The sequence below is a fragment of the Polyergus mexicanus genome, unplaced genomic scaffold, assembly GCF_030449975.1.
Source record: "Polyergus mexicanus isolate NDT 795.1 unplaced genomic scaffold, iyPolMexi1.0 SCAF_15, whole genome shotgun sequence".
Classification (NCBI taxonomy): Eukaryota; Metazoa; Arthropoda; class Insecta; order Hymenoptera; family Formicidae; genus Polyergus; species Polyergus mexicanus.
This window is the reverse complement of record NW_027223335.1, coordinates 1,589,479-1,612,714: the sequence shown is the minus strand read 5'-3', so window position 1 is coordinate 1,612,714 and position 23,236 is coordinate 1,589,479. Positions and strand designations below refer to the sequence as shown.

Here is a 23,236-nt window from a genome sequence, read left to right as displayed (position 1 = left end):
CGGCTGAATACAGACAAGTTTGTAATTGATCACGAACGATGACAACGATCGTTGTCTCTGGATTATAACGGTTTATTAAGTTCTACTAATGGACACTGTTAATTGGGAAATATAGCCATATAGTATCGGGCAAAATTATGCATTGATACAAAATTCTGATCGTTTATAACATAATGTAGGAAGAGAGTTTAATATATAGAATACGCGTTGTGTGTATATATGTACGTATACCATAATTAGTAATAAATGTGTTTCTCTGATATCTGCATCTGAAAACTCGCAGGTAATAGCATACAATAATTTTGATCGTAATGAATTCTCTGTCAAATATTCACTCATATTATTTCGTATAACTTTAAATATTTGCGTTAAATATGACATTGATATTGTATTAGCGAATTGAATTTCTCATTTACTCATTGTAAAAGAACGTAAATATATCTCGCCCTACATACGCGTTAGATTTCGGAAATATGTCACTGTGTAATATCAAACGCTGCTTAATTATATCCATTTGTATTTGCGAGAAAAATTGCTTTGTTTGAAAGATATCTCTCGAAATATAAAATGCGCAAGGAAGAACGGAGCGGTAAGTCGAGATTAAGGTTGTGGCTCACTTCTTTTTTTCGGCACAGTCATACCATCAAGTATGTTGTATGCATAATGGAAGAAGGGGGAGAATATACGACGCTGAAACTTCTCTTCCTTCTTAGCCGCCATCTGCACGCCTAGAAATATATTTCTGATCATAATGAAAAACTTTCGATCAAATTTCCACCAATGTCGTTGGCTGTTATATTTAGCTCGCATGATCGAATTTTTTAAGATGTTCTCAATTTTTATATCGAATTATATACATATAGAATATTATTTTTGCCATTCAGAATATAATATACTTAAAAAGACTAATATTAAGATGCAATGTAATTTTGCAGTTATAATTAGTGATTACATTGTAATCTCCTCGTCCAATATAACTTTTAAAAATGATTAAAAATATATATATACATTCTTACACATTCTTTAGATTAACATTTTTCATTATCTGACATTTACATTTTACTATTTAAATTTACAATATATTGATGATATATACATATCTGTTATAATTATCTGCTATAATTATAAATATGATCTCACCGAATAGAAATGAGAATCTACTAAATAAATCAAGATAAAATCGAGAGTCGAATATATATCTAATTATAGCTTTTATAATTATAGAATTATTAAAAAATATCTTGATTACATTTATTTTCGATATTCGACATGATAATTTATATTTTATATCTATATTAGTCTTTACTAACTTTATAGAATAATATCACTGTTATGGAACGAGAAAATATCTCTCCATTACGTGGTTTGCAAATAAAGGAACAATGTCACATGCTTATAGATATACGTTCTATGCAATGAGGATAAGTTGCAAAGTATCGATATTCTCCCTATCGTAAAAACGCATTTGATAAAAAGCTAGGCGAACTCGACTAACGTAGTGCACGCTTTTCGCACAAATTGCGAAAAAACAATTCGCCGGTAAAATCGCCCGATCATGGGAAACGGTTCGGCAAAAAAATCACTAACCACGGCCTGGCCGTATAACACACTGACCTCAAATCGTTTCGCATCTCTAACCATCCCCAACAATACACCGATTTAACCTGATGCGCGCTCGCGCGCGAACACACATACACGTATATATATATACACGTACATATGATAGAAAACCGCGAGCTTCCTCTGTCTTTCTCTCTCATCAATCTCCCTCAAATCAGTACGTCGTGATGTCATGCGTTTTAACCTTATCGACAATTCGATGCCCGGCTGAAACGTTCAGGCAGATTTTAACGCTTTTTGCGAAACTATGCTGCGGCAGACATCGGCTAAATGAGTATTGATTTTAGCTTCACGGCCGGCATCGCTGTATAACTACAATCGAACCGCATTTTCGATACCAGTATAAATAAGCTTGTTACTAGCCTTTGAATCATTATATTATTTTTACGATATACACTATTGATTTGATGGGATAATCGTGTCGCTCATATATGAGATTTACTCATTAATTTCCAGTAACATAACAATGTTTAAGGAGAAGCAAACAATTATAAATTAATCGTTAATGTTACCGTCCAATATTATAGAAATATCCTACTAAGTTCAATTTGTAATTCGTAAAAGAAATTATTTTGTGGCTTACTAGGATATCGCGTATTTTTTGTAGAAGTTTTGAAATCGAACCGACTGTTAAATCCAATATTACGTAATATTAATTAGGCAACAGTTTCAATATGATCGTTATTAATACGTTAACCAAATTGCATTTGGATCTCGTATATACATTTTATCTTTCTCTCCCCCCGCGTTATAAATTAATTTGGCGAACGGAATGAGAAAGCATTACGGGAGTATGTATATATATGTATGCTCGTTGTAGATTAAAAGGCTCGCGTCCTTTCGTAAAGCTAAATAAACTACTAAAGCTGCTATATACGCATATCGACAAATTTTCAATTTGCCGATAATACTAAACATACGATCAGTATAATCATCATGATAAAATCACTTTGGCCTTATTAAATAAATGATGTACTAATTTATCAATTTTCGGAAAATGTTATTTTATCCTCTACGAAAGCTAAAACGTATATTGGTAAACAAATTTATAGAATTTATCATACTGTTATTTTTATCCTATTAAAAATCTATTTTTACATTAATTGTGTGTGTATATATATATATATGTATATTATACCACACACACACACACATACATATAATCTCTTAGAAAAATATTTTTTTCTAATGATTTATGCATGTTGATAATAATAAATGAATTCGCAGTAGTTGCGGTCGGAAATAAATCAGCCGCTCGCGGGTTAAACGTACCCGATGCGCTCCATCGAGGTATGTAATTTCGATCACGCATCTGACGTCAAAAATTGATTCGCCCGTTACCATTCCTAATATCATCTCCAACAACATTTTCCCTCTCCCCATTCTCCTTGATCCAATTTCGAGCTCCGTAATTTATAATTCTCGCCGCAAATTCAATCCTGAATCCCATCCCGGCTCTCTCGAGAGGATGTCTTGCGTGCCCATCCGCCTGTACATTCGCCCGTACATTCGTCCGTTCGCGATGCATACGTTTGTCTGCGTACGCATGCCGAATGTATTGATTACGAGCATTAGCTCGAGCAGGACTTTTCAGCGCAAATTGAAAAGTTCGCCTCAAAGCACCGATATATTCCGTGCTGATGCCACTTGGATCGCAAACCGGGGGAGGTTTTATCCGCGCTAACGAGAGGATGCATTCTGTCGATGCAGTTTTCAGAGAGCGTATGCCGATGCGGATGAGTCGGTAGCTCGGCCATATTTCGGTCAGCGTATTTTTCCGAATAAGCTTGAAACGGTTCGTATGATCTTCAAGTAACGAAAACTGTGGGGCTGAAAGCACAATATGCCTCTATTACAATTACGTTATTAATTCTTGTTACGAATAATAATTTCATATTGCGAAAAGTTATCATATATTTGCTGTATAAACTTTAGTTAAACATTCAATCGTTACGAAATATAAGAGCCTGTTAGATGGTTTTTTCAATTTTAAATATTCATATTTTTACGATTTTCTTTTAATCTTTTTCACGAGCTCAATTCTACCTACGCTAGATTCTCGAATTCCATTTATAATGACATATGCAATAAAAAACATAACTTAAGCGCTTTTGTCTCTTTCATTCCCTCATCGCATCACTTTCATTTCGTAAAAATAGAGCCGTTTATAGTTTGTCCAAGAAACGACTGGGGCCGAAATCTGGTCGAATAGGCACTCGTTGACCTATTCGAATCGCATGGCTTTGGCTTCCTGAAAACCATCATACCCAGAATAGCTGCATGTCATCGCTTCCTCTTGCAGCATCCTTTCGCGGATATTGTTCACGGTTTGTCGTTAAATTGCTGCAAACTACTATGGTATAATAGGATCAAACTTTGATCACTTTAAGCAGCGCAGATGTTTTATAGTATCATTATTTAGAGTATCAGCAAGAATGTGTAACTCTTTTAGCTTGTTATCCTTTTTAAAACCTTCACTATCTCACATATGACTAATTTTGTATCCATTATAAGAATAATGATAGAAAAAATTGATGTTATTTTCTGTCTTGTTAACATGAATATTACAATGCCATTTATCTCTTATGATTAGAATAATTTTGTTACACAGATTACGCTGTATCCGAATTTTTATAAAAGGAAATAGAAACGAGAGAGGGTGATATAAAGAGAATAATAAAATAAATTAATAAAAATATATGAAAAAATGTGAAAGAAAAAGATCAGAAAGTTGTAAAAATTACAATTACTGAATATATAATTTTTTTATTATTAAATTTTATTATGTTTTATTATAATTTATTTCACTCTTTTATGGTTTTTATTCTGTTGCAAATTACAACTAATTTTCATTTTTTTTCTTACCTATATTTTTATTTATCTTCAATACTTTTATATATTTAATACTTTCATACTTTTATATATTTTTATGAAGAATTCGTTAGAGAAATGTTCCCTATAAAAACTCTCCCACGCAAGGACTCTGCGATGCATAAATCCAGTATGGATGCGGCGTTCCAGCGCACAACTGGCGCTTATGAGCAAGTGTTATTCGTTCGCGTGTAATTCTCAGTCGTTTCTTGAGTAAACTTCAAACAATGACGCGGATGGGAATATGGAAATAACGTCAGAGAAAGAGAACTGTCGACTGAATAAAAGATTTTTCAAATAATCGATATTTCGGAGCAGCGCGCTAAAACGCGTAGGGTACACATTAGATAATTGAGTTTAAAAAAGAGAGAAAAAAAACTCTTTGGAAAATTTTCTCTTTTCGTAATGTTAGTAACATTAATAGTCTAGCCGGTGTACATAATTTTTGCAGGATACTCAAACTCGGGTATATTCCATTTCCATAAACATTCGATAAGCGTTTGATTTCTAACGCACTACGTTCAATTTTATCCTGTCAGCTTTAATCGAGGCCAAACAAATTAGCGAAAATGAATGACAAAGGTAGGAAAAAATCTCAAAATTTTAGTTTTTCAATTTAATACAGGACATATATATTAAATTAAAATGTTTACAGCACACAAAACTCGAATTAAAATATTTTATATCAAAGCTTTAATTAAATAATTAATTAACATTTTAATTGAACAAATATTAATCTTGAATTAAAAGAGATATTTAGAAATATTAATTGCACTTTGCTCAAATAATAAAAATGCGTATGTATAAATATTAGAGTAAGAAAAATGTATGTGTATATATTAAATATTATATATATTTGGAAATGTTATATATATATATATATATAACATTTCCAAATTAGAATTATATGTCTTATTAATAAGTAATACGTAATTTAAATTAAAAGAAATCAAGATATATATTTTGACTACAGACAATAGGGCAATTTTTTTATAATAAATATATGATAGAGATAAAGCATTTTATGATAGATATGCCTTTGTTGTTGTAGGCTCTAAAAAGGTATATCATATTATTAATTTAGTTTTATGTTTTTAGCTTATCTCGTTGGATATATACTATAATGTTATTCATTAAGCGTAATGGCATATTAACATTTTTAATGGTTGCCACGATGATCTATTACATGAATATGGAAACGAAACCAGAAATGAACAGGTTTGTTAGTGAAAATTGGTTCCGGTTTATACCAGCGATAAATTAAATAAATATTGAATAAATAAACAAAAATTATTTCATCATTCAGTGAATAGGCTGCCGCGATTCTCTGCCAGTTTTCCATCAAAATCAGCCGAAATTACGGCTCATGCATTATCAAAGAAATCAAAACTACATTCCGCAAACTAAAGGGAAGAGATTTATTCATTGCATTATATCATTGCTATGTGAAAAACGAAAAATCCATATGTGGCACACACAAGTGTATGAATACAATGAATTCTCAGGAACAATAATAGTTTTCATTTATAGTTTATTTGTTTCTTTTCCGTAAAACGAGTTATAAATAACAAAAAATTGATCATCTATAATTATAAAAAATCATAACAAACACAACAATAAAAAAAACAATCTGAATGCAACGCGCGCACGATGTTTCGATTACAAATTAATATTAAAACAAACAGCAGCGGTAATAAATTCTTGTTTGCTTTATATTTGACGAAATTCACCCCTCTCCCCTTCACGGTGATTAATTAATTATTCGAAGAAGGTAATTACTGCGTGACCCGAAAACGCGCTTTTTCCACCGTGTCCACTGGGTATCATCAGTTATACGCGAAACCAAAGTCAGTATTTCCTACTTGCTTGGTCCATCGGGAAAACAGTGGTACTGACTGGATTCGCGTAATTTAATTTCTCTTTAAACCGAAACATCCATCTTTACGGGACATATATATCTTTGCTTGATATAAATAGCGACCAAGATGTTTTCTCGGATGAATAGTTATATTTGAAAAAAGAAATGATTGATTGATAGAAAAAGAAAAGAGCGTTTTGTTATTGCATAAATTTAGGTATAAAAATCATAGAATATTGTATCGCCAAACAATGACAATAAGTATCAGAGGAGTGTAAGAAAAAGAAAACACAAAATATGTAATTACGTTTCAGATTAGTTGTACATTTCAATATGATTTTTCTATTTTTATCTCTGGTCAATCGAGAGATCGGCTATGGAAATTATTATTATTATTGCGAGACTTGATATATATATATATATATATATATATATACGGTCGAGAAAACAGGTCCCATCATCATTACCGGTTTTAATCATCACCAGAATCACCAATCGCAGTGTACGGGAGACCGTGAAAGATAAACATTATATATATATATATATATATATATATATATATATATATATATATATATATAATACTATTAAAATTAAAATCTCACTTTTAAAAATATCAAGCAGCAAACACTACAGAATGTGGATTTTAATTTTAATTATGAGCTCGTTAATAAGAGCGGTTTAACCTGAAAACTTTATGCCACTAACCGCGTTTGTTTTCTGAACCTAATGTTTATCTTTCACGGTCTCCCGCATACTGCGATTGGTAATTCTGGTGATGATTAAAACCGGTAATGATGATGGGACATGGGACCCGTTTTTTCGACCGCATTTACGTTAAATTTCTCTTGTTTACCAAGAGACATGAATATGAAAGAGCTTTTCTAGGATAATTATACATGATTTCAACGATGCTCTTATTAAAATCGTTACGGTCTTGCTCTCGTTTTTTTATTTCGATCCATCGAAGACGGATAACCAGCGTACTTCTGAAGAAGCAGCTCTGCGTAACATTATCATATTAATATCGTTAATGATAAAATATCCGCGCAAATCATTTGATGTTAGATCATAATTTCGTACAAATATCCTTAACGCTATTGTAGTTTGTTCCTCTTCGTTTGTAATTCTCGAAATCAAAAGATATATAACGCTGAGAAAATTTAAATCCGACAATAATAAAAATTTCTCAATTTAAAATAAACTCTGTTTCGAAATAAAAATATTATTTTTATAAATACATTATGTATATAGGTTTCTAGAGTCAAATGAATGCTCTTGTTTGTTGGATTCTATATGTGCATTTGACAGCACATATAATAACCGAGAGAGAGAGAGAGTGATACATCCCCTATAGTATATATGATAATATATTGATATATACATACTCTCTCGTGTACGCAAGACGATTAGGGTGATCTCGTGATTAACTGCACGTCTCGCATGAATTTAGACGCGCCGGAGACGAGATTAGTCGGCGTCCCAACCGGCCAACTCGAGGAGGGCCGCGATCAATTGGAAATCCGATGTCTCGCTGACGCTAATCCGCCGGCTTCGATACTTTGGAGGAAAACGAAAAGTCCTGGCGTGACCGAGGTTGCCAGTATTGGGGAGACCCTGATGTTCTCCCCGATTTATAGAAATCACGCCGCCGTTTACCTCTGCGAGGCATCAAACACCGAAGGGGAGAGCAGTCCGGTCTCGGTTCAAGTGTCCGTAAACTGTACGTGTGCCGTTGTTATCTCGTCGCTCTAATTCGTCCTAATCTTTACTCGAATTTCAAAGGTTTTTTTTGTAGCTATTGGCAATTGATGTGATATTGAAATTTTCTCATTGCTCTGATTGTTCTATGAAATAATTATTATTTTATAGATTATATGTGTATATATCAATGTAATACTTAAAAAATACAGAATTAGAGTCACTAGAAACTGTCATCTAAAATCGTTTTTTATTCATAACTTTATTTATCAATCTCAGAATAAACTGGTTTTTCATAGATCCACCGATGATCAGCGCAGTCGGGCCAGATCGATTAACAACTGCATTGTTGTACTCTGGTGCGTCATTCGAATGTCACGCAGATGCGATGCCGCCGGCTGAGTACAGGTGATTTAAATTAATTACTTAATTTTTCATTTCTCTAGGTTCTGTACATTTATACGCGCATTAATAATATAATTTAATCACACACATTTGAATTCATTGTAATTTTTTCATATAAAGGATATTATTTAAAATAGTATGTTTGCTATTGATTATTAACATACCGCATTATGAATATATATATTTATTTTATATTATAAAAATATGCAGGTATATACATAATATCTTGTGCCATTAATTGTTATACAGAATTTTTTATTTTTAACAATTTTTATCATTTTTTCATTAGAGATTTTTATATCTCATAGCTTTGACGTCTCTTACATTTTCCTGGAAAAATACTATTAATTCTTTTTTTACATTTTATTTTCTTATATTTTTTTAATATCCTTTTGGTTACCGTATATTTCTACCGTAGCAAATTCAGATCTCAAAGTGCCTTTAATCTACAAATTTCTCTGATCGCGCGTGTGCGTAGATGGGCGCAGATATTCACGGACGGCCGTATGCCATTGGAATGCGGAACGGGGCAGCGATTGATCCTGACGAACGTGACGTACGAGCAACAGGGTCAATATATATGTCTTGCCTCCAACAAGATCAATGGCAACGTCAGGGAAGTTAAAAGCGACCCTGTGTCCCTGCAAGTGGTCGGCGCTCCAAGGGTAAGATGACACGTCGCCGGGATGCGCGGCGGAACGTTTGAAAAAGTTTCGCTGCAAATCAGAATTATCGAGGGGGGGGGGGGAGGGCAGCCGACGTTGACGAATAACCGTTTCCGGCGGATCTGTCGCGAAAAAATATCGCTTTGCTATTTGCGGAATCCCGAATTATCGAATATCTCTCGCGCGTGCGCGTTGAAACAGGATACTCGCGAATACATATTTCGCTTTCTGTCGTTCAATTTTAAAAATTTTCCATACTTGGCGAAGAGAAATTAATAGGGTGTAGTTCGCGTAACGAGGCAGAAACGTTGCTCTCGTGCATTAATCCTATTTCATTTCATTATCTCGTAGAGAAACAATATACCGAGATAAATTTAAATTGTATTAACGGCGATAACTTCGCGCTAAAAAGAAGATTGTAAAATAATCAATTGTTTAAATATATTATTTGATAAGCAAATTAAGATTTATTACATTATATATGGTATTTTTATGTATATATTATTTTTATCATAATTCAAAGTTAATGCATTCTACAATATTGCTTGTTAAAGCAAAGTAAATTCTATGCATCGATTTCTAATAATTATGATGAAACGCACATTTTTTGGCAATATACAAACCGGTATATAAATATATATATATCAAGTAGAGATACCTATGTAACTTGAAATACATTTTTAATGGCAGTATGCTTTGTAGTTTTTCTGTCGTCAAGCTTCCATCAAGTTTTATTGCGCATTCGACACGATATTAAAAATCGATACCTTCGTTAATTGTAACGAATACCATATTGTTTCTCTCAAAAGAATGGCTCTCGATGTTATGTAGACGCAAATCTGTTTTTGTTCTATTCGAATTCATGAAAATAACTGTAATAACAATTAATTGGAAAAGTTCACTTCAATGCTTTCGCGTACAACAATTCATATCATATAAATACGCGCATAATCGTTGTAACGAGTTTTTAAATAAATTTCCACTATGCTTAATTCATCAGAGCATGTTCGGCATTAATCGATTTTTTTATCTATGTTCTCGGGTGCAACGTTGCGAATAAAATGTCTAAATAACAGTAACGTATATATGGCCAAAGATTGAGTTATGTATTGCAATTATTATGATATTATAGTGTTTCGCAATTCAACTCTGTTCAGTGGCCAACAGCTAATTAATACTACTCGATTAATAATATCGATAACGTAAATGAAAAGATCTTGATATATTGCGATATTTTTTTTTCTCCTCTTTATTCAATTTGCCCAAGGGCAGATCACACGCGACTTAATGCGGGTCACTGGCTACGCAAAGGTTTCATTTCCGTTTCATTTAATACAAAGCTGTTTCATCTGTTCAGCAATGCTATTAATGTCAATATCTCGTGCAAATTGGTTTTGGCGTTGGGCGTACATACGGTTTGTGTTACATATTCACCTCGAGAGTCGAATATCGCGTATTGAAAGGAACAATCGAAATTTTTATTATACAAGCTATTTCATAGACACGGTGTTTGAAAATCAACCTGAAACGTCGATATGCGCGCGACGTAATCAAATCAACGTTTTAATTATGTACGCAAATACGATATAGTTTCGCTGTTATAAACATTGCGAAAATGATGAATATATATATATATATATATATATATATATATATATATATATATATTATTATATTTGCGCGAGCACATTTCAATACACGATTGATGAAACAGAGGATTTTGAAACGCGATACGGCAGAGATGAATACGAATTATTTCGGCGAATTATCCACAGCATGAAGAAATATATCCGTATTGTAGTATTTTTATTTCGCGATAAACACGACACGCAATATCGCATTGAATTGGGCTATAATGCGCGCATCATAAATCACGGATTCCTCTTTTCGCGATGGAAAACTGTATTCATAGCGGGAATCTCTGTCTGTGAATGAAATATCATTTCGCTTTCGTATCGAATGCTTAGTCATTCGTACCTAAATTAAGTCGCAATTTTCATCGAATCGCTACCATTTTTCCTGATAATATCTCTTTCGCGAAGGTTACGATATATTAGCGAGATAAAAAAAATCGCGACTATATCCAGTATTTCAATTTTCGTCATAAACATTTCCGTGCCATTGATTAATTGCCACTATGTATTTGTCAACTGTTTATATAAAGCGTATTACGTTTTTACGTGTTGAAGTTCGTATGCGATAAGCTGTAATTTATTTTTTTTTATTATGTCGTTCCATTAGAACTTTGACATAATACAGAAGCTAAGATACGTTTCGCTCGCAGAACGGCACACCGTGAAATCGTTTGTCAGGAAGCGATTCGTAGCGTTCACGTTCGTCGTTTGATGAAAGGGATGGAAAGGAAAAGGGAGGGACGGCCGCAGTAACGAACTTTCCATTCAAAGGATGTTAAACATGTGTCGCAGGTGGTGAAGCCAACCATTACAGAGAAGTTCGTCGTCGTAACGACGGAGGGTAGCCCGGCCAGATTAGAGATCAGACTGTGCTCGGACCCGAAGCCGCGGCTCGTTGCCTGGGAATGGGGCAGTACCAGACTACACGCCGGTTAGAGACTGTTTGCCTTAAACTATCACAAGAAGTGTTCGATTTCGTCCTCGGTTTGATCTTTCCTCTCTCCTTTGCGTATTCTGTTTAAGGAAATTCTGCGTCGAGAGACAATAAAATAACGTAGATAACCGACAAAAGCAAATAATAGAGAATCGAACTTTTAAAATCTATACAGGGATATGTAACATTTAATTTAGACATTTGGATCAATTTGAAATATTATATTATTATTTTAACTTTATCTCATTGTTGCCTTAACGTTATTATTAATTTCTATTATTTGAGTTTTTATAAGAAGATATGTAAAAAGGGGTATGCTAAAGATATAATTTACGAACTGAAATTTTTTAAAAAGGTACATGAAGGATTGTCATAAATCTTTATATGGAATTCACATTAAAAATAGAATTGTAAAGGATTATCTCTATTATTTATCCAGCTTTTACAAAATAAATAAATAATACCGTTATTTACAAAAGTAATTGTAAAGCGATAGATGCGTTCGCATTGTGCTCGAATAAAAGACATTATTCGAAACGGATAGGTCCAATGAATTAATAGGTCGCCCAGCGGAAACTTTCTATTAAAGTTTAAGGGAACATTGATCTCCTGGATGCTTTGTTTTACTATTCTACAATAGCGCTTTAGATTGCTCACCACGCGAGCCAGCCACAAACGATAGCCACGCTCTTTATCTTTGTAAACGTCTCGGTAAACACGAGCTACACACAGGGGCAACGTATGTACGAAAGAGATACCACTTTCGAAGCACGTTGTTGGCGTGTAAAATTATTACGACCGCGACGACGAGCTGACTCGATTTTACTTTGTTTCGCTTTGACTTTCATCTTTCAGCCATCACACAACTTTGCAGTGCAATTCGTTCGTTACGCGTCTCCGCGAAACGAAACCCCCATCACCTCGTCTAACGAACCATTAACGTATAAACTTTAGTTTTTATTCGGAATATTACAAATAAGGCCGGTGTGTTAATTATTAATATTTTCTTCTCTTTCTTTTTCTTTTATGCTTTTTCGCGAAAGTATTACGTTAAACTTTCCTCCTTCGTTGAACCAGCGAAAAAAACACTCGGGCTTTTTTTCCGGGATTGCTCCTTCGTACGCATTTTTTTTTTCCTACGCTTCTCGGCATAATTGGCACTTCACCGTGGGTACCTTATCGACGATTCCGCCGTTGCACAGTCGCAATTACTCTCTGGTTAATTGATTATTCGCCCGTAACACGAGCTACGAGATCGTTTCGGTCTTGAGACATCCGTCCAATTTCCGCAAAACCCAAATCGATGCACTCTACTCGCGCCGTGTATTTTTTCCCTCCATCGTTACTCGAGATACCGGACGATTAATTAATCTCTGTTGACACGGGTTCTTCGCGCCCGGATAATTGCCTACGCTACCTTAAACTGTATATAATATTTAAGAACTTTATATTCCGTGTATATTTTTGGGATCATTTCTTTATGTTTTATTAATATTATTTATTATTTTTTAGTTTTTTTTTTTTAATGATAACGCTTCGTTGATTTGGTTTTTATTACTCGTTTTTATTAATTTTCTGTTATTTTTTTTTATGTGTATTAATTAAGTGTCTATTATTTTGCGAAATTTTATTTCAGTTGTTCGTAGAAACGGAAGAATACAAATTGTCGAGAGATGCATGGATTCGTTCTATTATCGACAGGTGAAGTTCTGGAACCGCGTTATCGCGCGCTCGATCTGGAGCCGCTGGCTTCGGAGGATTGTTACATAGCGATCTTAGAGTTGACAAGTACGGTAAAAGAGGATCAAAGGCTGTATCATGTTATCGTGGAGAACGATCGTGGCAGTGACAGACGAACGCTCATGCTGAAAGTCGATGAGCCCGGTCAGGTAAACATTACACACGCGTATACACCCGCACTGTACACGTACACACAGTTGAAATATTTTACGAATTACAATATATTTTTAAAAGACATCTTCCAACATCTAAAAGACAAATTTTTCTTATAAACAAATTTAAAAAAATATATATTTACATTAATAAAATTCTCATGAAGTAAAACAATGAGAATTTGTAAATTTATATTATTATTTTATGATTGACGTGCGTATAATACACAAACAAATCCTAAAAAATATTTATAACTTTTATAAATTACGTACTGTGTGCGTGTGAATGTTATATGAACGTCCGCGCGAAATGTTTCTCGGCGGATATAGAATATTCCTCTCTGCCGCAGATCCCCCTCGTTATCGGCGCGGTAGCTGGATTCACAGTGCTCTCGGTGCTGATAATGGGATTCGTTTGTTTCCTACGTTCGGATAGATGCTGCGTAGCCAGAAACACAGTACCGGCACTGCAGCAAGTGCATTGGTAAGCACGCGATATTGCGCTGTGCGCGGTGATTTATAAACGAGTAGGCGCCGCCATGGATCACGCGCGATGCTCCAATATTGTGTACATTTGAACAGAACTACGCTAGAGTATATACATCTATGAATTTGCATACGCAGTGATACGAGATTTTTATTGCAAAAAAACATATATTTTTCAAATGAATGGGGAAATTTTTTTGAATCTTTCATATCTTGTTCTATCAAAAACAAAAACAAAAAATTTAAGAACAAGAAAACATTTATAGAAGCATCTTCTTCTCTCACTTTTTTAGATTTTGATGATTTAAATTTCTTTTCAAGCTAAATGATCCTTAGAAAATTACTTTAAAAGTATTATCTGAAAAGCATTTTCTCACGTGTATCGCGCGTATACAACAAAGCATCTCTAATGAAACAGAACCAGAATAATATATCCGCCGTCTCTACAGTACAAAGGCTTCCAACGCTATGATAGAGGATCCACGTTTGGCAGTGGATACGATGGAACGTGCGAGTCAGCAGTTCGTTCCGGAGAAGCGAGCCAATCACGTTCTCAAACCCGTCCCATCGCAGCAATACCAGCAGGAATGCTATCAGCACGACCAACATCAACAGCAACATTATCAGAGGCATCATCATCATGGACAGTCTCACGGACAATACACATTGCAGGTCAGATAAGTTGCAAATAAGACAGAGAGAAAAAAAAACGAACTGTTCTCGCACAAATAAAATTTGGCGTGCTTCTCGCGTTACTTTTTCCCTTTTCCTTTTTTTCTCTTTCTCTCTCTTTTTTTATATATTTATTACACTTGCCTCCGAATTGCACATAAAGTTTGCAGCAAGTTTTCGACACGATTCCTTGGAACATATTCGAAATTAGTTATTGCGATTGTAGAGTTTTGCACGGCAAACTTTTTGCAAAAAAAAAAAAAAAAAAAAAAAAATATATATATATATATATAAAATTGATTTTACAATTAAAAAATTGATTTTACAATGGATATATCATAATTGTTGGTGCATTCTATAGTGACATAATCTTCTATCAAATAGCTTTAGAAGAGGCATTTCTTTTTATCTCTTTATGTAAAGTATAGTACTCATATTTATTTACATTTATATTTATATTTATATATCTTTTTTTATGCAAAACTCTACTCGCTCTTGTTACTGTATAGTGTACATTAATCTTACCACAAAATTCGTATTCTTTTGCCGTGTCACCGACCAACACGTCATTAGTTATTAGCTATTCCGCTTTAAACTTGATTCTTTTTTAACTGCTTGCTCACTTTGCACTCGCTCGAAAATAGCTACCTGGCCAAAGCACGCGCGTTTAAATTTAATCGATGCATTCGCGAAAGCAAAACTGCAAGTGCATGCAACTTGACCTGAATGCGAGACGAACCGTTCGGATTAAGCACAGCGATTTAACTAACGTAGTCAACGGATTGATATTAATGTATATTTCTGCCGGTTAATTCGTCGGATTGTTTGTCGGTGACTATCGTATTAATTTTTCAACCATTTGCTTTCGGGGGCTCGTCAAATAAAATGAGAGAAAATATAAAATTGACGATTTGTTTAAAACGTTGACGCACCCCGCACGTCCGTATATAACCATTAATTGAATCAATGAGCGAGCAATCTTGGCGCAGGAAAAATTCCTTCTACAGGACGAGGAACGGGACACGCTAAATCGGATTAAAAAAGGCAAGGAACGAGGAGCGCAAACTTTCCATCTTTTCTCCCGGAAAGATCTCGAAGGTTTTATATATAAATAAAAAGATTGTATTTGTTTTCTCTCTTTCTCTCTCTCTCTCTCTCTCTCTCTCTCTCTCCCGATATACACGACCAACGTGGAAATGTAAAAATATAAACAGACGTTATTATACGCTTTAATGTACCAAACGCATTCTATTAAGTCGTCCAAAAATTTGTTGATACTTTTCGCTGATGAAATGATGTTAAGAAATGTGCGCGTATGTCATTCTCGCTCGCGATTTTACGTAAAAGTTTATTACGATGTTATGATCGTTATAATGTAACTATATGATTATATTGGGACGACATTATCCATTAGAGAAGTTTTTAGACGATCCGATGTTAAATTACGATACTTATGCAGAGACACGCGCCGCTCGCGCAAGTATCGCGTTCTCCGATTGCGATAGTCGCTTGAGTGATTTATGCGTTCGGTAGGGTGCATTACGCATGCATTTGGTTGCATCTAGTTTCTGGGTGTCCCTCAACCAATTACCGCTGTATCCTATTTGTAATTTAATTTAGATAGATGTACATAAGTAGAGCGTGTCGATGATAATGCTGCCATTATCCTATCCTGTCGATTAAACGCGCGTATTCCCATTTATAGAGAACGCACCGTATCTTATTTTTGTAAAAAGTAACCGAATTAAATTGAATTGAATGGAATTTGCTTGAGATTGAAATGCTTAATCTTGAACGGAATTCCTATCGATTCATCCGAGTTGACTCATTGTCTCGCGCGGATAGCTCATTTCGTGTTGTTTTGATTTCGCTTGCATCCAGAAAGGAGCATATTCTCTGCAGCCGCGCGTCCTACGGGATTCAAGAACGTAAGACTGAACTCGGCCGAGATCGCCGAATTTACGCTTTAAGTAGCAGCACTTGACGACGGACGAGCGATCGCGCAACGAGATCACCAATCATTTCGAAAACGTACAATAGTCGCAATTAATTATTATGCAAAAAACGTTACTGCCGTGTCCAATACTGCCCGTCTTAAAAAGAAAAAATTATATATGCGCGATTAACAAATATCAATATTACACAAATATTTTCTTCTTATACATTTATTAATTAATCAATGAGCGAGCAATCTTGGCGTAGGAAAGACTCCTTCTACACAAGAAACGGGACATGTTAAATTGGATTGAAAAAATCAAGAGGAGCGCGAACTTTTCATTTTTTTTTGTCGGAAAAATGTCAAAGATTTTATATATAAATAAAATATTGTACTTGTGCGTGTTTCTGACACACGACCAATATGCAGATATATAATATGTATAGTATATACGTTATGCGCTTTAATGTGTATCATACGCAATTTTTATTGGATTGTTCCAAAGTTTACTGCGCATCGAAATCATCAAATCGTTTCGAAAATATATAACAGATGTAAGAAAAAATAGTTATAATTAATTAATACATGAAACTCATTACTGCCGTATTCAATACTGCCCTCTTTAATAAAAAAAAAAATTATAGGGGCGCGATTAGCAAATATCATTACTACAAACGCATTTTTTTCTTTCCATCTGATCGTTGACATCGTGTATTTGAAATGCTAAACATTGTAAAAGAACCGTCGGAGATCACATTGAAGAATGTTTGTATAATAAGTATTAATTAGTCGAAACTATGCTCATTACGATTTAACGACGATATATTGCTATCTCATTAAATATATTATATAAGTGCATATGTACATACACATATACATATATCCGTTTAGATCACGATCCTGACGTACGAATCGTCGTCCAATAAATGAAAGTTTGATGTTAACAGCGATGTAATCGCCCACCCTCACGTTCGCGATATATATACAATGGGCTTCTACATCGCTGTTGCAAAGAGTAGTTTAAACAGCTGACAGCTAGTGATTTGATTCGCATTTGTATAGTAGTCGTATACGCGAATAATTTATCCGTTCGAGATAGACTCTCGAAAAACGAAGAACCAAACTGTACAAATCGTTTCAGAGTGCGTCGACCAATGAGTGAGCATGCCGGAGTTGCATTTTGTATGTACCCTGCACACCTTACGGAATTATATGTACAGAGAAACTATCCACTGGTTATTTTCATCCCTATCTCAAATACGACGCACTATATTGTTTGCCCTTACCTTGATCGTCTTGGTAAGATTAGCTATAGTGTATCTCCTGGTTGCTGCCATCGTCATTAATTAAGCCTGAAGCAAATACCACCGAGTTTATAATAATCGGATTAATGATGTGAAATACTTCATTGTATGGCGTATAAAAAAGTAGTTTCGAGACATTCTTTTCGTGTATAAAGTTGTCATCATTAAAAAGTGATCATATATATATATATATATATGCGTATATAATTGCCATTTGTTATCACGTCCAACATATATTCCCCGATCCTGATTACGAAATACGACGAATTTTTTTTAAGCATTATAATCTTGCTTTTTTTAATATTTATACACGAAAAAAATTAATTTTTGTTATATAATATTATTAATATATCGTTGACATCAAATATCGCGTATAAAATTGCAATCATCGTTTATTTGTCATAAAAATTTATGACTATTTATCATTCTAATTCTTATTTACTCTTATAAAGACAAGTTTAAATATATATTTTATTTGCACTTGTATTTATATATGTGATTTAAAATGTACGTTTTTATTTATGCATTATGCTTTTATATACTTATGTATTTTTTATAGTAGTATGTACTTTCTTAATTCGGATTTCTTGCTTGTCATGCTGGATCCAACTATGGCCTGAGCTATTTGGCACCTGTGATATCAAGAGGGTAGAACGACCCTTCTTGAGATAACTTTCCGTCCTCTCATACCGGACATTTCGGACGCGTCTAGATCTGCACAGATTGCACCCATGCTAGTTTCTATTCCTGACTGCCAAGTAATAACCTCTGTAGAACATTATGATAGCAATTCGTGCTAGCTCATCCTTATGCATCCATACCAAATCTACATTAATCTTCTCTATATAATCCCATATATTAAAAACATGTATAAAATATATATTATATATTCGTATATTAATACTTTGTTATTTTCAAACATACAGATTTTATGTAAAATTCATATTGAAATCTATGTATTATCTAAATATTATGCATTTTCATGTTATTTCATTAACGCAAATGAGAAATGTTTATTGCTATATAAAATATCTTAAATCCATATTTTTAAAAAGTAAAGATTATGCCTTACAGATCTTTCTCTTTTTATCTTCTACAAACAATCTTCATTTTTTAGAGATGTGGATTTAGAATAGTTTAAAAATAAATTCTTCAAATGAATAAGTTCCTTATGAAAGACAAATACTTGTAATCAGTAATAAATATCCGAGATTCAAGTTATTCCATAAGGCAGGTTAATGCGGATTGAAATTTACGAGATATCAAGATACGTTAAGATCCTAAGATGGAAATTGTACAGGGGGAGCAGCTGTTTCTCAAACCCGATCGCTTAGCGACGTTGAAGCCCTATTACAAGAGTGAAAAGCTGCCGCAATACACGACCTTCAAGCCGAACAACTGAAGACTTTATATTATGTTTATTTTGTATACACGACGGAAAAAGCGAGATATGAAAAAAGAGCGAATGCGGGAACGATACAAAATCAAATCAAAACTGTCGAATCAGAACTGTAGTTTTACTTCCATCAGGCTCAATAATTATGAGTGTGGAATATATCTAAAAGAACTGCATACATATATATGCTTGTAATATTATATTAACTATTCGTGTTTCTCGACGTGCGAATCTATGATCGCGATCGAAAGACGCAAGAACGACGGAATTTTTTACTCTCAAAATATACTGCCAATGTCGAAAGTAAATGATCGATACGATCTCAGAACTAATCAAAGTAAAAACTACGCATATTTATAACGCTTACAATAATATTGTTAATAAAACAATGATTTTCATCAATTGCTATTTTTACTGACACCTTAAGAGTAAGTAACTATAAGTGCATTTTATTATCTACAAGTTGAACACGAATAAATTAATCGATATTGGCAACTATTATGCATATGAGTATGAAAAAATAAAAATGGCAGAATACAATCGTTCAAAACTTAACGATTTCCCTGCAAAATTATGTTCACGATCTTACAAATAACACTTAACTGTTATAAAATTTCTTATGATATGATTTTATGACAAAATTGAATTGCCGCTAGTAATATACACTCGACATGATTGTATTATAAATAAATTTGCAATACTGATTTTAAAAATAGATTCCCCCATTTTCAATTTCAGGAATTGATAATTTTATTATATAATCAAATATATAAATATATAAATTATTACATTATCAAACCATTGTATGCACATCAATTTGTTGTACCAAAACAGGTACATAATTAATTCTATTTCTGTATTTTGCTACATATCATTCTTTTTAATCATCTTGTATTATATAATATTTTGATACTATATTGCTTTGTTGCATATGAAATGTTATATTCCAAATATTTGTTTTTTAGTTTTATAACGCTTTATATCATCTTATATATGAATCAAATGTCATTCGATAAATATATATTACACATCATGTTAAAGCAATATGATTCTTATTTTAAAAAAATGTTTCTGTTTTTGCGAAACATTTATAATAATAATAAATTAATTTTTCAAATTACGGAAACATTTGTGGAAGATTATAATTTCTAATTCGATAAATATGACATTGTAATAATGAAAATTGTACTTTTAAAGTAATTTTAATATAGAAAAATTAATAAAATATTAATATATAAAATATTATTATGAAATTATTGACAAGGGAGATTGATTTTTCAAGATAAGAGATCATGTCACAAAAACATTTTATCTATTCCAATTTAAGAGACTTAATTAAAAATTATGAAAGATGAGAGATATATAATGGAAGCACATCTTGAACTAGGATTTTTTTTAATGATTTTGATTGATTTTATTTTAAACTTTATTTCCTATGCGCGAAAATAATATATTTGCGAGAGGTTCGTGATTTATATTTACTTACCTTCTACATTTTTATCTGCTGTTGAATTGTATCCAGTCGTACACATCACCATGCATGCTCTGTGTTAAATCGACCAATAAAAATCTCCAGAATGCAACTGCCAGATCGGCGATAAGATTCCAGCAGATTTAGCATTCCGGACAAGATCACAAGGCGGGAAAAAAACGGGATAAAAACAATTCTTCCATATAATACGAATCCTGCGAAAAAGATAAAGTTTGCTATAAATAATATGTTTCTTAAAAATAGATTAAAATAAATCTAAAGAGATATATTGAATTAATCAAGAAATCCGTTCATTTCCTTTTTCTACATGAAAATTATTTATTTATTTACAATTCAAGACTCACTGAAACTGACAAAAAAGAAATGAAATGATAACATAACTTTATTTTTTCATACTTCAATCGTTTATTCATAATATCTTATATAGTGTAATAATTCTTATATATTACAAATTACTCCTATTTTTCTCTCTGTTTTCGTTATACTGTTTATTACGTTTTATTGCATAATTAGATGTAATCATCACGTACCGTCTTATCATTTATCGCTGCACATAATTCAATACATTATCTTATCTTCGTAAGCATACAGAAATTTCAAATTAACTTTAAACTTACACAAAGCTCGAGATGTCGTTATCCATCGATAACGTCAATGGAAGAATCGCGTTCACATCATTTTAATCTCTCGAGAAATTTTATCAATAAAGCAAAATTAGCGTCCAATTAACAATCAGGACAAAGAAATCTTTTTGTTCTGATTAGTCAATTAAATGTTACTATACGACTGTACCCCAATGGGTGATTGGTTCTAAATGCACTTCAGGTTTGCAATACAGAAAAAGAGAAATAACTAAAAGATAAATAGTTTGTATACGATTACGATCACGTATATTTATATGTTTAGATTAGTTTGAAAAATTCAAAATGTAAAAACGGAATTCTTTTTCTCTTAATTATTAAAGTAATTAAAAAATCATATATTTTCTTACACACATATAAATATTACTCTTTTACCCTTTTAATAAAACTTAATAGCATTACGAAAAAATGTTATATATATAGATATATATATTATATCGCGTTCGCGTTTATGTGCGTTGTCCCCTCCACTGCTGAACCGTGAACTGCGGGAGTTGCAGGATCCGATTGGTCTAGGTCTAGAGTCCCTAGAAGTAACTAGGCACTTTAGTTTGATGTTTGATCATCCCTCGCCCTCACCCTCACCTCGTGTTTTACGACAGAAAGCAGCGGCAAATTTTCGAGGTTAGCGTTTACAAATTTACCGAACGTAAACGTTTACGAGATTTTAACTTATACGCTGATGTAAAAGCTGTGCAATCGCTATCATGGCAGTGCGTGTACAATTCGAAAACAACAATGAGATTGGCGTCTTCTCAAAACTGACAAACTCTTATTGCTTGGTAGCGATCGGCGGTTCCGAAAATTTTTACAGGTGAGAATGACGTCATTTATAACACAATTATGTGAAACCGTCATTCTTATATATATATATATATATATATATATATATTTTTTTTAATTTTTATTTTGTTTATTAATATAATGCATATAAAACATATCAAAAGAGAGTTCGTTAATATTGAGATAAATATTTTGATACATAACCTTAAAACATATATAAAATAGTACATAATTATGCATTATTAAGCAGAATAGAATGTAATTATAAATGTTAAACTTTATTATAAATATATTGTAATGTAATATAATATACTGCTAATTATACTAGTGAAATGTCAGATTGTCATCTCTTAGTAATTTTGCAATTATCTCAACCATATGTGTATATATTTGTTATAATTTTATCATATTTATTATTGATGAAATTGCAGTGTATTTGAAGCAGAATTAGCAGAGACAATTCCTGTTATTCACGCATCAGTGGCAGGATGTCGTATCATAGGTCGACTCTGTGTTGGCAAGTATATTAAAATTTTTATCAGCATGTGGATATTAAGTGCTAGTACTATTGAAGTGTAAGTGAGAAAGTAATCTTTACTGATACCAGAATATTGACTAAACTGATTATCATATAATATAACACAATAATAAGATATAAATAATTAAATAATAAAAACTGGAAAAAAATGTTGATTTTCAAAAAATTTTCTGTTTAATTCTTGAAACATTATAATCTCTTCAAAATTATGCTTTCAGTATAAATATAGAATTAAAGTAATATCTCTACTAATATTAATTTTTTTCTGCATTGTGAACAAATTAGTGCTATAAAAAAATATATTTGTTGAAGATATCAAAAATAAAAAAAAATTATATATATATATATATATATATATATATATATATACAAATTTTTCATAGTACTCTGCGTTGATACCACTGCTTT

At 32.9% G+C, this 23,236-nt stretch overlaps 2 protein-coding genes across 7 annotated transcripts in view; both read left to right on the top strand.

Moving 5' to 3' along the window:
• The window catches only part of LOC138939771 (kin of IRRE-like protein 3), a 150,586-nt gene extending 130,857 nt beyond the window's left edge, over positions 1 to 19,729 (top strand). For 2 of the 6 annotated variants that reach the window (XM_070307924.1, XM_070307927.1), the window contains 9 exons: positions 7,803 to 8,072; positions 8,350 to 8,458; positions 8,934 to 9,120; positions 11,547 to 11,685; positions 13,390 to 13,577; positions 13,931 to 14,064; positions 14,516 to 14,738; positions 15,728 to 15,836; positions 16,620 to 18,301. In XM_070307924.1, the coding sequence (XP_070164025.1) occupies positions 7,803 to 8,072; positions 8,350 to 8,458; positions 8,934 to 9,120; positions 11,547 to 11,685; positions 13,390 to 13,577; positions 13,931 to 14,064; positions 14,516 to 14,738; positions 15,728 to 15,836; positions 16,620 to 16,708 (1,448 nt within the window). In that variant the 3' untranslated portion in view covers positions 16,709 to 18,301. Of the gene's footprint in view, positions 1 to 7,802; positions 8,073 to 8,349; positions 8,459 to 8,933; positions 9,121 to 11,546; positions 11,686 to 13,389; positions 13,578 to 13,930; positions 14,065 to 14,515; positions 14,739 to 15,727; positions 18,303 to 19,278 lie in introns of those variants that run through there. The other 4 variants (XM_070307925.1, XM_070307928.1, XM_070307929.1 and 1 more) reach the window with 4 other exon arrangements.
• Positions 19,730 to 22,100: 2,371 nt separating this feature from the next.
• Eif6 (eukaryotic translation initiation factor 6) overlaps positions 22,101 to 23,236 on the top strand; it is a 2,453-nt gene continuing 1,317 nt past the window's right edge. Inside the window, exons 1-2 of the mRNA XM_070307983.1 lie at positions 22,101 to 22,321; positions 22,722 to 22,807. Coding sequence (XP_070164084.1) covers positions 22,215 to 22,321; positions 22,722 to 22,807 — 193 coding nt within the window. The 5' untranslated portion in view covers positions 22,101 to 22,214. The remainder of the gene's footprint in view (positions 22,322 to 22,721; positions 22,808 to 23,236) is intronic.